The 15,052-nt window shown below is 32.3% G+C and overlaps 1 protein-coding gene across 7 annotated transcripts in view; it reads left to right on the top strand.

The window, feature by feature from the left end:
* The window catches only part of LOC114339223 (epidermal growth factor receptor substrate 15-like 1), a 190,712-nt gene that overhangs the window by 104,442 nt on the left and 71,218 nt on the right, over positions 1-15,052 (top strand). For all 7 annotated transcript variants that reach the window (XM_050654104.1, XM_050654107.1, XM_050654105.1 and 4 more), the window contains exon 7: positions 14,510-14,675. In XM_050654104.1, the coding sequence (XP_050510061.1) occupies positions 14,510-14,675 (166 nt within the window). The remainder of the gene's footprint in view (positions 1-14,509; positions 14,676-15,052) is intronic.

Genomic DNA, 15,052 nt, shown 5'->3' on the forward strand with positions numbered 1-15,052 from the left:
AAATTTCGAGCTTAGCGCATCATGGCAGTGGGGCGTTTGTCTGTCAAGCGGTCACGAAGTTGTCAATTTTATGCAAGAAAAAAATTTATAACCACATTGGTCATTTTATTTTAATCAATGGTTTTTATCATATAAACAGCGAAAATAATTTTGTCGGACAAAAATATTGGGGCATACGACGCGTCGGACACGCTAAATATGTCAAATTTATGAAAATAATAAATTTATTACCACATTGCTAATTTTATTAGAATATACCATTAAACATTTTTACAATAATGTGGTAACCTTGTCGGACAATTTTCACGGGGCATATGCGCAGTCGGACGCGCCGAAAATGTCAATTTCCTGAAAATTTTTTATTTATTACCACAGATGTCATTTTTATTTTGTGCTGTTCTTTTACATGTGTAATGCATATTGGATCACTTGTCGGACAAAAATAATGGGGCGTTTTGGAGATACAGGGTGTCAAAGTTAAACTTTTTTTTTTATTTATTATTGAATATTTCCTGACAGGTATGAAATAACAACATGAAATTTGGTATGTGGGGGTTTTTTGGGTCGAGGAAACTAAATTCCCTACCAAAAATTATGCATTGCCCAGAGGGCGCCACATACGCCTTTCAGAACTAATTTATTACGTTCAATTTTTTTAACCCTCACTCTGTATAATTTTGACATTAAAACTTTTATTTTCCTATTAGTTTTACTTAAAAAAGGGATACTTCTTTCATCTCCCTAAACTCAACCGTTTTCGAGATAAACGCATTTTAAATCTGCGATACACCATCATTTTTAGCATAATATCATTGTAGTTACACCCGAAAAATAACTTAAAACTATAAAATTATCCAAAAATGTATCGCAAATTTCTTCAAATGGAATTTGCGATGCAATGACATAAATTTGAGAACTGGCACAATTATTATGGTATTAAATTATTTTTCGGGTGTAACTACAATGATATTATGCTAAAAATGATGGTGTATCGCAGATTTAAAATGCGTTTATCTCGAAAACGGTTGAGTTTAGGGAGATCAAAGAAGTATACCTTTTTTAAGTAAAACTAATAGGAAAATAAAAATTTTAATGTCAAAATTACACAGAGTGAGGTATAAAAAAAATCAAACGTAATAAATGAGTGCTGAAAGGCGTATGTGGCGCCCTCTGGGCAATACATAATTTTTGGTAGGGAATTTAGTTTTCTCGATCCAAAAACCCCCACATACCAAATTTCATGTTGTTATCTCATACCTGTCAGAAAATATTCAATAATAAATAAAAAAAAGTTTAACTGTGACATCCTGTATCTCGGTTATTATAAACTTTGTACTAAGATAAGTTTAAATCTAAGCTAACTAACTAAGCTTAAATCGGTCTATTTTTACCTCAGGAACCTGACGTTAAGCTATGGCCCATTATTTAAAAAAATTTACCTGTATATAAATTAAATGAAATTGAATGTATTGTTTCTCGACTCCACGTTAAGATATATATGGTCGCCTTTCTATGATTATCTCTCAAATGATCTAGTGTCCATCGAATGTACACTAGAGTTTTTTTTTCTATTCGAAATAGAATAAAAAATTATTTTAATGGCCGGTAAATGAACTCGTATTGCTCTATTTTTAAATAAATCTATCTAAATTTAGCGTCGCAACCACTACAACTACATAAACCAATTCGGCGATAATGGTCAAATGGATTATACTTTTGGAACTAGATACCTTCTAATCGGTATTACCGATTTTGATCACTAAATATGAGTTTGAAACGTATTGAGAAGTAGTGTCTGATGCATCCAAGGTCAAGTAGGATAACTGAAGGTATTATAGGACTATTGAGCTTGAAAAACCGGTTTTCCTATAGGAAATAGATTTGATCACACTTATGAAGGCTATAACTTAAAAATTCGAATTTTCCCTAATAGAGGTATGCACCGATAGACGCAACTGGAGTCCTCCTTAGTTGTTGGCCCAATTTGTAGGTTGAAATTTTGAGTAATTGTCTAAAAACCAAAATTTTCAAAGTTTAGTTTTTCGGTTTTTCAGCTGTACTGAGCCGTGTGTATCTCTGATCCTAACCACTTAAGCACTATTTGACAGCTTAACTCAACACTATTAATCTGTTGTACTTTCGGTTTTCCTGTCTCTCCTTGAACCTAAGATATATACCCCCAAAAAATATGCCGTTTTGTACCTACCAAGTCCTATAGCTGGCTTATGGGTGGTCGAAAATCACAAGCTATACCGGTTCTGAATCGACCCTGACCCCCTCTTAAAACATAGAAAAGAAATTCAGATCGGTATAACTTTTCCACAAACATACACACAAACATACAAAACATTTTCCCCTTTTTAAATAGAAATTGAATAAAATTTCTGAGATCGGTAACTTTTGAATGGTATATACAATTTTCAAAATGGCAATGGGATAAGACAGGGAGATTCCCTGAGTCCTCTGTTGTTCAACCTGATCATGGACGAAATAATAAAAAAAGTAAGAACAAAAAAAGGATACCAAATGGGAGAAAAACCACTTAAAATAATCTGCTATGCAGACGACGCAATACTAATCTCTCAAAGTGAAGATGATTTACAACGTATGCTGCACGAATTTAATATAACCGCTAGAAAATTTAACATTTTAATTTCCCCAAAAAAGACTAAATGCATGGTTACAACAGTAGATCTAATAAGGTGTAAATTAGAGCTGGAGGGTCAAATAATAGAACAAGTCATGGAGTTTAAATATCTAGGCATCACACTATGCAACTATGGAAAGCTCGAAACAAAAGTGGAAGATCAGGTGAATAAAGCAAACAGAGCCGCAGGTTGCCTGAATGAAACAATATGGAGAAATAAAAACATCAGAAAAGAAGTGAAAGGCAGAATTTAAAAAAGAGTCATCAGACCAATAATGACATACGCGGCAGAAACACAACCTGATACAGAAAGGACAAAAAAAAGCTATAGAAACAGCAGAGATGAAAACATTGACAAAAATCAGTGGTAAGACGCTGTGGGATAGAGCTAGAAGTGTAGATATATGAAGGGGATGCAAGGTGGACAACATTAATAACTGGATGAAAAGCAGAAGAGTAGAATGGAACGACCACATAAGCCGAATGACAACAAATAGAGTAGTAAGAACGGACAGAGACGGTTCCCCAATAGGAAGACGATCAGTGGGAAGACCACGAAAAAGGTGGAATGACAACTTACTGGAGGCACATTGAAAAACAGACAGAGCAATGTCTATATAAAAAGAAGAAGAAGAAGAGAAGAATTTTCAAAATTAAACATGCGTTGGAAAGGTAATATTCAGTACTATAAGAAGCCGTAAAATCGGACTTAAATTTTCGAAATTTTTGGGAGTTTTGGGGACGAGAACGAAAAACAGACCCTAAATGGGAATGGCCGTAACATCCACACCCTTGTACCAAAATGGATGGTTGACATATTTCTCTTTTCCTATATTTTAAGATTGGATTTGGCCCAATTTTTTCAATTCAGTCACATTTAGAAAATCGAAAATTTCTTGTATAATATAGTGTCGCATGTACGGGAACAGCCGTTCTCTGGGATATAAAAAAATAACAAGCATCAAGGAGACCAAAGCGAACTATAAACAATTTTTCTCGGTTAGATCTACATAGATCAAACTGAAAATTTGTAGAAGTACTCCTAATAATGTTTATAAGGACGTAACGTAGAGAACATTGCAAAATTTTAGAAAAATTTTCCGAAATTTTCCCTCTTGTCGGAAAATCTTTTGGAAAATTTCGGGTACAACTCACCGTCATGCCATTTTAAGTATTGTACATAGCGTATGTACCAATTTATAGCTAAATCGATTCAAAAGAAACCGAGAAACACTGTTTTTAAATTTTTTTTGATAATACCTCCTCCTCGATAGCCTAAAAGACTTAAGCTTTCTGTTCGTTTGCCCCAACATTTTTGTCAGACAATTAGATTTTTTGTTCAAGAATGTAATTACTTGTAACTTACTGCCTTTGTCGGAAAAATGGTTTTAAAGATAAGGGATGCACGAACCCAGCAGAGTTTAAAAGTATAATTTATTAATAAAAATTAAATTTTTTGTCCGACTTTGGATTTGACCCAATATTTTTGTCGGACACTTAGATTTTTTGATTTGGAATATAACTAATAATAACCAGATAGATGTACCGGAAAAATTTTTTAATTTGAGAAAAAAAACTACAGAACGATGTTTGTCGTTGTTCAAGGAGTATGTACACAAATTATCAGATCACAATTTTTCTAAAATTTTCCCTCTTGTCGGAAAATTTTTTAAAAAAATTTTGGGTACAGCTCTAAGTCATACTCTTTTAAATCTTTTACTTAATGTGTGTACCAATTTTCAGCTAAATCGATTTAAAAATAACCGAGAAAAGCTGTTTTAAAATTTTTTTTGATAATACCTCCTCGTCGATAGCCTAAAATAATTATGTTTTCTGTTCGTTTTCCCCAACATTTTTGTCAGAGAATTAGATTTTTTGTTTAAGAATATAATTACTTGTAACTTACTGCCTTTGTCGGAAAAATGGTTTTAAAGATAAGGGATGCACGAAACCCGCATAGTTTAAAAGTATAGTTTATTAATAAAAATTAAATTTTTTGTCCGACTTAGGATTTGCCCCACTATTTATGTCGGACACTTATATTTTTTGATTTGGAATATAACTACTAATAACCAGATACATGTGCCGGAATTTTTTTTTAATTTGAGAAAAAAAACTACAGAACGATGTTTGTCGTTGTTCAAAGAGTATGTACACAAATTATCAGATCACAATTTTTCTAAAATTTTCCCTCTTGTCGGAAATTTTTTTGGGAAAATTTTGGGTACAGCTCTACGTCATAGCCTTTTAAATGTTTTACTTAGTGTGTGTACCAATTTTCAGCTAAATCGATTTAAAAATAACCGAGAAAAACTGTTCGAAACATTTTTTTTGATAATTCCTTCTCGTCGATAGCCTAAAAGAATTAAGTTTTCTGTTCGTTTGCCCCAACATTTTTGTCAGACAATTACATTTTTTGTTTAAGAATATCATTACTTGTAACCTACTATCTTTGTCGGAAAAGTGGTTGTAAAGATAAGGCATACACGAACCCAGCATAATTTAAAAGTATAGTTTATCAATAAAAATTAAATTTTTTGTCCGACTTTGGATTTGCCCCAATATTTTTGTCGGACACTAAGATTTTTTGATTTGGAATATAACTACTTATAACCTGATACATGTGTCGGAAATTTTTTTTTAATTGTAGAAAAAAAACTACAGAACGATATTTGTCGTTGTTCAAGCAGTATGTAGGTAAATATCAGATCACAATTTTTCTAAATTTTCCCTCTTGTCGGAAAATTTTTTAAGAAAATTTTGGGTACAGCTCTACGTCATATCCCTTTAAATGTTTTACTTAGTGTGTGTACCAATTTTCAGCTAAATCAATTCAAAAATAACCGAGAAAAACTGTTTTAAAATTTTTTTGATAATACCTTCTCGTCGATAGCCTAAAAGAATTAAGTTTTCTCTTCGTTTGCCCCAACACTTTTGTCAGAAAATTAGATTTTTTTTTAAGAATATAATTACTTGTAACTTACTGCCTTTGTCGGAAAAATGGTTTTAAAGATAAGGGATGCACGAACCCAGCATAGTTTAAAAGTATAGTTTATTAATAAAAATTAAATTTTTTGTCCGACTTTGGATTTGACCCAATATTTTTGTCGGACACTTATATTTTTTTATTTAGAATATAACTATACTTATAACCTGATACTTGTGTCGGAAATTTTTTTTTAATTGGAGAAAAAAAAACTACAGAACGATGTTTGTCGTTTTTCAAGGAGTATGTACGCAAATATCAGATCACAATTCTAAAATTTTCCCTATTGTCGGAAAATTTTTTGGGAAAATTTTTGGGTACAGCTCTACGTCATACCCTTTTAAATGTTTTACTTAGTGTGTGTACCAATTTTCAGCTATATCGATTTAAAAATAACCGAGAAAAGCTGTTTTAAAATTTTTTTTTCTTAATACCTCCTCGTCGATAGCCTAAAAGAATTAAGTTTTCTGTTCGTATGCCATAACATTTTTGTCAGAAAATTAGATTTTTTGTTTAAGAATATAATTATTTGTAACTTGCTACCTTTGTCGGAAAAATGGTTGTATAGATAGGGGATAAACGAACCCAGCATAATTTAAAAGTATAATTTATTAATAAAAATTAAATTTTTTGTCCGACTTTGGATTTGCTCCAATATTCTTGTCGGACACTTAGATTTTTTGATTTGGAAGATAACTACTTATAACCTGATACATGTGTCGGAATTTTTTTTAATTCGAGAAAAAAAAACTACAGAACGATGTTTGTCGTTGTTCAAGGAGTACACAAATTATCAGATCAAAATTTTTCTAAAATTTTCCCTCTTGTCGGAAAATTTTTTAAGAAAATTTTGGGTTCAGATCTACGTCATACCCTTTTAAATGTTTTACTTAGTGTGTGTACCAATTATCAGCTAAATCGATTCAAAAGTAACCCAGAAACACTGTTTGAAATTTTTTTTTGATAATACCTCCTCGTCGATAGCCTAAAAGAATTAAGTTTTCTTTTCGTTTGCCCCAACATTTTTGTCAGACAATTACATTTTTTGTTTAAGAATATAATTATTTGTAACCTAGTACTTTTGTCGGAAAAATGGTTGTAAAGATAAGGGGTGCACGAACCCAGCATAATTTGAAAGTATACCTTACTAATAAAAATTAAATTTTTTGTCCGACTGTCGAGTTGCCCCAATATTTTTGTCCGACACTTTGATTTTTTGATTAAGAATATAATTACTTATAACCTACTAATGTTGTCGGAAAAATGGTTTTAAAGGTAAGGGTTGCACGAACCCAGTATTGTTTAAAAGACAGTTTATTAATAAAAATTAAATTTTTTGTCCGACTTTGGATTTGACCCAATATTTTTGTCGGACACTTAGATTTTTTTATTTAGAATATAACTACTTATAACCTGATACTTGTGTCGGAAATTTTTTTTAATTGGAAAAAGAAACTACACAACGATGTTTGTCGTTGTTCAAGGAGTATGTAAGCAAATATCAGATCACAATTTTTCTAAAATTTTCCCTGTTGTCGGAAAATTTTTTAAGAAAATTTTGGGTACAGCTCTACGTCATACCCTTTTAAATGCTTTACTTAGCGTGTGTACCAATTTTCAGCTAAATCGATTCAAAAGTATCCGAGAAACACTGTTTTAAATTTTTTTTTGATAATACCTCCTCGTCGATAGCCTAAAAGAATTAAGTTTTCTGTTCGTTTGCCCCAACATTTTTGTCAGACAATTACATTTTTTGTTTAAGAATATAATTACTTGTAACCTACTAGTTTTGTCGGAAAAATGGTTGTAAAGATAAGGGATGCACGAACCCAGCATAATTTGAAAGTATACTTTACTAATAAAAATTAAATTTTTTGTCCGACTGTCGAGTTGCCCCAATATTTTTGTCCGACACTTTGATTTTTTGATTAAGAATATAATTACTTATAACCTACTAATGTTGTCGGAAAAATGGTTTTAAAGGAAAGGGTTGCACGAACCCAGTATTGTTTAAAAGACAGTTTATTAATAAAAATTAAATTTTTTGTCCGACTTTGGATTTGACCCAATATTTTTGTCGGACACTTAGATTTTTTGATTTAGAATATAACTACTTATAACCTGATACTTGTGTCGGAATTTTTTTTTTAATTGGAAAAAAAACTACAGAACGATGTTTGTCGTTGTTCAAGGAGTATATACGCAAATATCAGATCACAATTTTTCTAAAATTTTCCCTCTTGTCCGAAATATTTTTGGAAAAATTTTGGGTACAGCTCTACTTCATACCCTTTTAAATGTTTTACTTAGTGTGTGTACCAATATTCAGCTAAATCGATTCAAAAATAACCGAGAAAAACTGTTTTAAAATATTTTTGGATAATACCTCCTCGTCCATAGCCTAAAATAATTAAGTTTCCTGTTCGTTTACCCCAACATTTTTGTCAGACAATTACATTTTTTGTTTAAAAGTATAATTACTTGTATCCTACTACCTTTGTCGGAAAAATGGTTGTAAAGATAAGGGATGCACGAACCCAGAATAGTTTAAAATTATAGTTTATTAATTAAAATTAAATTTTTTGTCCGACTTTGGATCTGCCCCACTATTTATGTCGGGCGCTTAGATTTTTTGATCTGGAATATAACTACTTATAACCTGATACATGTGCTGAAAATTTGTTTTTAATTCGAGAAAAAATACAGAACGATGTTTGTCGTTGTTCAAGGAGTATGTACACAAATTATCAGATCACAATTTTTCTAAAATTTTCCCTCTTGTCGGAAAATTTTTTAAGAAAATTTTGGGTTCCGATCTACGTCATACCCTTTTAAATGCTTTACTTAGTGTGTGTACCAATTTTCAGCTAAATCGATTCAAAAGTAACCGAGAAACACTGTTTTAAAATTTTTTTTTGATAATACCTCCTCGTCGATAGCCTAAAAGAATTAAGTTTTCTGCTCGTTTGCCCCAACATTTTTGTCAGACAATTACATTTTTTGTTTAAGAATATAATTACTTGTAACCTACTACTTTTGTCGGAAAAATGGTTGTAAAGATAAGGGATGCACGAACCCAGCATAATTTGAAAGTCTACTTTACTAATAAAAATTAAATTTTTTGTCCGACTGTCGAGTTGCCCCAATATTTTTGTCCGACACTTTGATTTTTTGATTAAGAATATAATTACTTATAACCTACTAATGTTGTCGGAAAAATGGTTGTAAATAAAAAAATTTCAGGAAATTGACATCTTCGGGGCGTCCGACTGCGCATATGCCCCGTGAAAATTGTCCGACAAGGTTACCACATTATTGTAAAAACGTTTTATGGTAGATACCGTTAAAATTATCCATGTGGTAATAAATTTATTATTTTCATAAATTTGACATATTTAGCGTGTCCGACGCGTCATATGCCCCAATATTTTTGTCCGACAAAATTGTTTTCGTTGTTTATATGATAAAATCCATTGATTAAAATAGAATGACCAATGTGGTAATAAATTTTTTTCTTGCATAAAATTGACAACTTCGTCACCGCTTGACAGACAAACGCCCCACTACCATAATGCGCCAAGCTCAAAATTTGTCCGACTCCACAAAAATAACAAGTACAAAAAGTTTCAACGGTGTGGTCATAAATAATAATTGTATATGCGGGCCCAAGGCCTATTAGTAGGTTAAGCATTTTTCGGTATACATATATGCTCTAGGTTATGAGTGGTGTACTTTATAAAGGTGATGGGATCGCCTATACTTATAACATTACCAATGGCCGGCCTTAATAGCATTGTATAACTAGACAAAGTTTTATCTTTTTTTAAACAATGCTAATAGATACAAAACGTTTCATTTGGAAATATTTTATCACTTCTTATTGTATTTAGATTATATTTGTAATATTTGTCTTCAAACGACAATTATTAATTCTTTACCTGGTCAAATATATTTATTTTAAACTGACTAAGAAATTTGCAATTGTTTGAAATACAAGTATTGAATCACGCTTTTTGCTCTAAATTTTAAATAATCGCTTGGATTAACATGAAATTTGGCATACACATAGGTAACATGTCAACCAAGAAAAGTGATAGTATGCCGATGTAAGATTTTGCCCTGAGGGTGAGTTTTACCCCATCTCGGGGGTGAAAAAATATACGTTCAAAATAAGTCTGAAAATGGATAAGCTGACTAATTCTAAGCAACTTTTGTTCTATAGGATTTTTTTACTAAATTAATATTCGAGTATTTGCGATTAAAAAACACGTTTTTAGGCGGCTTTTGCAAATAACTCAAAAAGTAAGTATTTTATCCGAAAAAAACATTCTTAGAAAAAATATGTAACTTGTAAAAAAGTATAAAAAAAATGGTGTAGTAGACCTGGATCCCGCGTACCAAAAAAAGTTGATTAATAGCAAGCTGAAAATTTGTTAATAGCTTATTAACGGTGTCTAGTCGGACAAACTTTGATGTACGGGAGGGAACACTGGAACACGGGGTTACGAAAACGTCCCAGGTATTTTGTCGGACAGAACATCCAATTGATTTGTTACCCTTTCATTAAACTCTCATGCAAACATTATCAGACTGCTATTACTAACCAACTTGATTACTGTCATTTGACATGTCCTTCGTGTTCTACTCATTAAAATACCCAGTTGGTGATAAACACCAGTCTGATTTTTGCATAAGAGTTTAATGAAGTTGTAACCAATCAATTGGAAGTTCTGTCCGACAAAATACATGAAACGTTTTCGTAGTCTGACGTTCCAAATTATTAAGCTGTTCCACAAATAAAACTTCCCCTGTTCCAGTGTTCCCATACTCAAAGTTTGTCCAACTAGACACCGTTAAGCTATTAACAAATTTTCAACTTGCTATTAATCAACTTTTTTAGGTACGCGGTATCCAGGTCTATATATGCATGAACTCTATGGACCCAGTTGAAACAAAGTTGTAGCTAATGAAAAATAGTTTCATATCCGCCAAATTCAAAGCGAATATTTCAACGTGAAATAACCAAAAAATGATGCACTTTTTTGGGGAAAACTCATTACAACTTTTTTAAAGTGTTTAAAAAATATTTATTTTGGTTTTTTTAAGTATGTAGCATCAAAACTAAGCAAGTGCTCAAAATATAGTTGGTCCCTTTTTTTTATCAAAAACCTCGGGAAAATAACCCCCTAATTATCATCTTAAATCAAATTAATCGTAACCACTTCACAAGTTACTTTCTATCTATCTTTGAGCCTTAGGGCCGGTATTTTATGTCCTGGTTAGCTAATCGGGGTTTAATCGGGACAGAAAATTACCTCTTAGGGTCTCTTGCGTTGTCCTCCTCCTCCTAAGTGCCTTCTCTATTGAGGTTGGCGATCAATATGGCAAATTTCTCTCTGTTCTGGGCTTGATGGATTAAGTCATTCCCTGTTGTGAGGGTCCAATCTCTGATGTTTCGGAGCCAGGATTTTTTCTTTCTTCCTATACCCCTTTTACCTTCGATTTTGCCTTCTAATATTACCTGAAGCTGCTCAAATTCCCTATGGGGCATTATGTGTCCTAGATATGACGTCTTTCTAATTTTGATTGTATTGACCACATGAGGACGTGTGTTCATTATTTCCAGTACTTCTTCATTTGTAGTTTTGCTGGTCCAGCTTATTCTTAGCATTCGGCGGTACATCCACATTTCGAATGAATTTTTTGTTTGACGTTTGTTGAAGTTTTTTGACGTCATACTATTTTAATGTCCAGGTCTCACAGCCATATAGTAATAGAGACCACACATAACACTTTAGTGTTCTCAATCTTATTGTGACTGATAGCTTGGGGTTACAGAGCATTTTACGCATGTTCATGTTTACAGCGTGTCTATAACTCTATCGATGTTAGTCCAAACCATTGGCGTAAGTTTTGAAGCCATGAGTGTCTTATTCTTCCGGGTCCACGTTTACTCTCTATTTTACCCTATATTATCAGCTGCAGTGTACCATATTTATCATGTCTCATAATATATGACCCAGGTTTTCACGTTTTCGTTTTTTAATTGTAAAATATATTTCTTTTTGTTTTCCCATTCGGCGCAATACCTCTTCGTTGGTGGTGTGGGTCGTCCAGAATATTTTGAGGATACGTCGGTACACCCACATTTCGAATACCTCTAGCCTTTTCGATAATGTTTCCGTTATTGTCCAGGTCTCTGCTCCATACAACAAGACTGGAAATACATAGCATTTTAGCAGCCATATTTTTAGTGGGACAGATATGTCGCAATGATTGAATATATTTCTCATGTTAAATGTAGCTCTGGCCTTTTCAATTCTACAACGTATTTCGGTTATTTGATCCCATTTCGAGTTGGCTGTTCCAAGGTATACATATTGGATTGTGGACGTGTTGAATTGGTTTTTTATTTTCAATTGTCTGGCAGGTTTTTGAGTTTTGCTCACCAGTGTCCATTTTTGTTTTATTTATGTTGAAGGTTCAATTCTGTTTTTTCACTCGCTCTTTGTAGGTATGTCCATAAGATGCTGAAGTTCATCAATACTGCTAGCAACCACAACTGTATCGTCTTCATATCGGTTTATCTAATTATTACTCTAGTAAATTTCAATATTTTTTTTTTCACTTACGGAAATATTTGACATAAATTAATCAATGATTATACAATATTGTTTTGTCTTTGTCTACAATTTTTTTTATTAGAATAATGCCCCAACAAATACTAATGGCCATTGGCATTTGTAATGTGTGTAAAAATGTCGCTGTCACCGTCTGTACAAAGAGACGCTAATTGTATCCGAACAATGCATTATTTGCGGCCCTATAAAAATTCAATTTGCCAGAAAGTGAATAAAACTGAAATTGTTTTTAAGATGAGCCCCACAAAACTTACTAGAGCTTATGTTATCTGTGTATTATGTCAAAACTAGTATAATCCCCCTGTAAACACTTTGAGACATTTTGAGCCTCATTTAACTTTCAACCATTTGTATAACGTCACGGTTTCAAGCATAAAAAATGTATATTTGTATTGTTAAGACACTGTGACGTTATACAATCAGGATTTAAAGTCAAACAAGGCCCAAAATGTGTACTGGGAGAGGGTGGGGCCACTTTTCTAAACAAAACCGCGTGATTCATCGTATTTCCGTGGTTACAAAACTCGTTTTCAATTGTTTGCAGATTTTCTTAAAATCCGGCAAACGCGCATCTGTCGCCATTTAATAAATCACTGCTGCCATCTACTAAATGACACGTGAACTCATCTTCTCATCTATTAAGTCACAGCGGAACTAATTTATCACTAGAAAAATGCCAACTTATTGCTGTAATATGAACAAAATCCCCAGATTGCAGCTTTTAACAATTATTTTTACCTTTAGGTACAGTTAATTTAAAAACTATGGCAGTACGAACAATGAAATTTTGTTTAAAATAAAGCTTTTTGCATAGTTAATCGTTTCTGGTAGTTATTTTCTACCCAAGTTCAAAAATTATTATGCAAAATGATTTTTTACAACAAGTTACTAAGTAAGTTATGACATGGACTCCTTTAAGTACAGTTATAAAAAATATACTGCTTTCTTTGAAAATTTTAACTAGATACTATTAAAATAGAAAGTCTACAGTTCACGTACATACCCCTAAGTTGAAGATTGGTTTTGAAATAGTGACGGTAACTGTACCTAAAAACTATATAAATTTTAACATTGTGTCATACCACCTTAACTTGTTTGAAAATGAATCGTGACGCATGAGCAAAGATAAAATGGAACAATTATACTCGTACACACCTATCTTAGTCTCCTAAGAATGTCTATCTCTTCTGGATGTTGACAGAATGAATCGACCTTTAACAGTATATCTGTATGTTTATGATACACACCACAAATGTGGCGGAAAAGAGTAATTATGAAAGAAGACGTTTGCCGGTTTAGGTAAAGCGACTTAATAACTTATTTTTTTATTTTGGGAAATTAGTTTTTTCATTGAAGAGAATCAATCAATCAAAGATCTGTTGAAATGTTTTAAATAAAATTTAGGAGTTAAGAGAGGAAAAGTTAGGAGTGGGTACCAAATATTTTAGTTTAGCACTGCCTTTCTGATGAAGTTTTAGTGAAACCTTAGTTTCGTTTTTTAACTGTTCTTTAAGTATTTTTTTGGCCTTAACCATTGTTTATATAGGGAGATAGTTGGTCAACCCAATAGGTAAATATGTTTGATTTAAATTGAGACAGTCACCAGATGTCCCCACAATTTCTGTCAGAGTTGCAACGTCAAAATGCATAGACACCAAGTTGGATACGATCCTATTCATAACACCCCAACTCGCATACATATAAAAGAAAAATAAATATATATTAGAATAGTATATTTAGAAATTGAATTAATGATGGCATGCTATTATATATTATATATGAAATAGCATGACATCATTAATTCAATTTCTAAATATATTCTTTCATATATATTTATTTTTCTTAATATGTATGCGAGTTGGGGTGTTATGAATAGGATCGTATCTAACTTGGTGTCTATGCATTTTGACGTTGCGACCCTGACAGAAATTGTGGGGACATCTGGTGACTGTCTCAATTTGAATCAAACAAATTTTCCTATTGGGCTGACCAACTATCCCTATATAAACAATGCCTTAACTATGTCGAGTGTCATAGCCAAATAATCTTCAGTTCTTAAACATTAAGAAAAATACACAAGGGTTGTCAATCCGTAAATAATGTGTTAGTATAAATGTATTCAATTAGGAACATACTGTACAAAATATTTGGCATGGTTTAAAGATAAAAAACCTTAGTTATCCTTAAGAGAATTATACACATTTTCAAACTTTTATATTACCCTTTTTATTGTAGGGGGCTATGTGATAGTAAACAAGTGGGTAAATTAAATGATGAACAGTTTGCTTTGGCTATGTGGTTGGTGGCTAGATGTTTGAAAGGAATCGAACCTCCTGTCACGTTGACACCCGAAATGATACCTCCCAGTTTTCGAAATATCAAACCAATAGATGGCCTTGTGGTAAGTATCACGTCTTTCATAGCTTTATACAGTGAGGACGTTTGAGTTAGAATAAATTCATTTTCTCGAGACTGGGCAATTCGAAACAGGTTGATTTTTATTTTTAAATTACGATTTTTTGGCATAAATATAAAATATATCATACTAGTGACGTCATCCATCTTAGCGTGATGACGTAGTCTCTGATTTTTTAAATAATAGGGGTCGTGTGGTAGCTCACTTGAAAGTTTATTTAATTCTCTATTCAGTAATATAAACATTAAAATAATTATTTATACAGGGTGTCCAAAAATTTTTTTTTAATTAAATTTATTTAATTCAAAATACATTTTACTGCTGTCAGAAAACAAAAAAAAAATGATTATTTGACAAATAAA

The sequence above is a fragment of the Diabrotica virgifera genome, chromosome 6 (genome assembly GCF_917563875.1).
Source record: "Diabrotica virgifera virgifera chromosome 6, PGI_DIABVI_V3a".
Lineage (NCBI taxonomy): Eukaryota > Metazoa > Arthropoda > Insecta > Coleoptera > Chrysomelidae > Diabrotica > Diabrotica virgifera.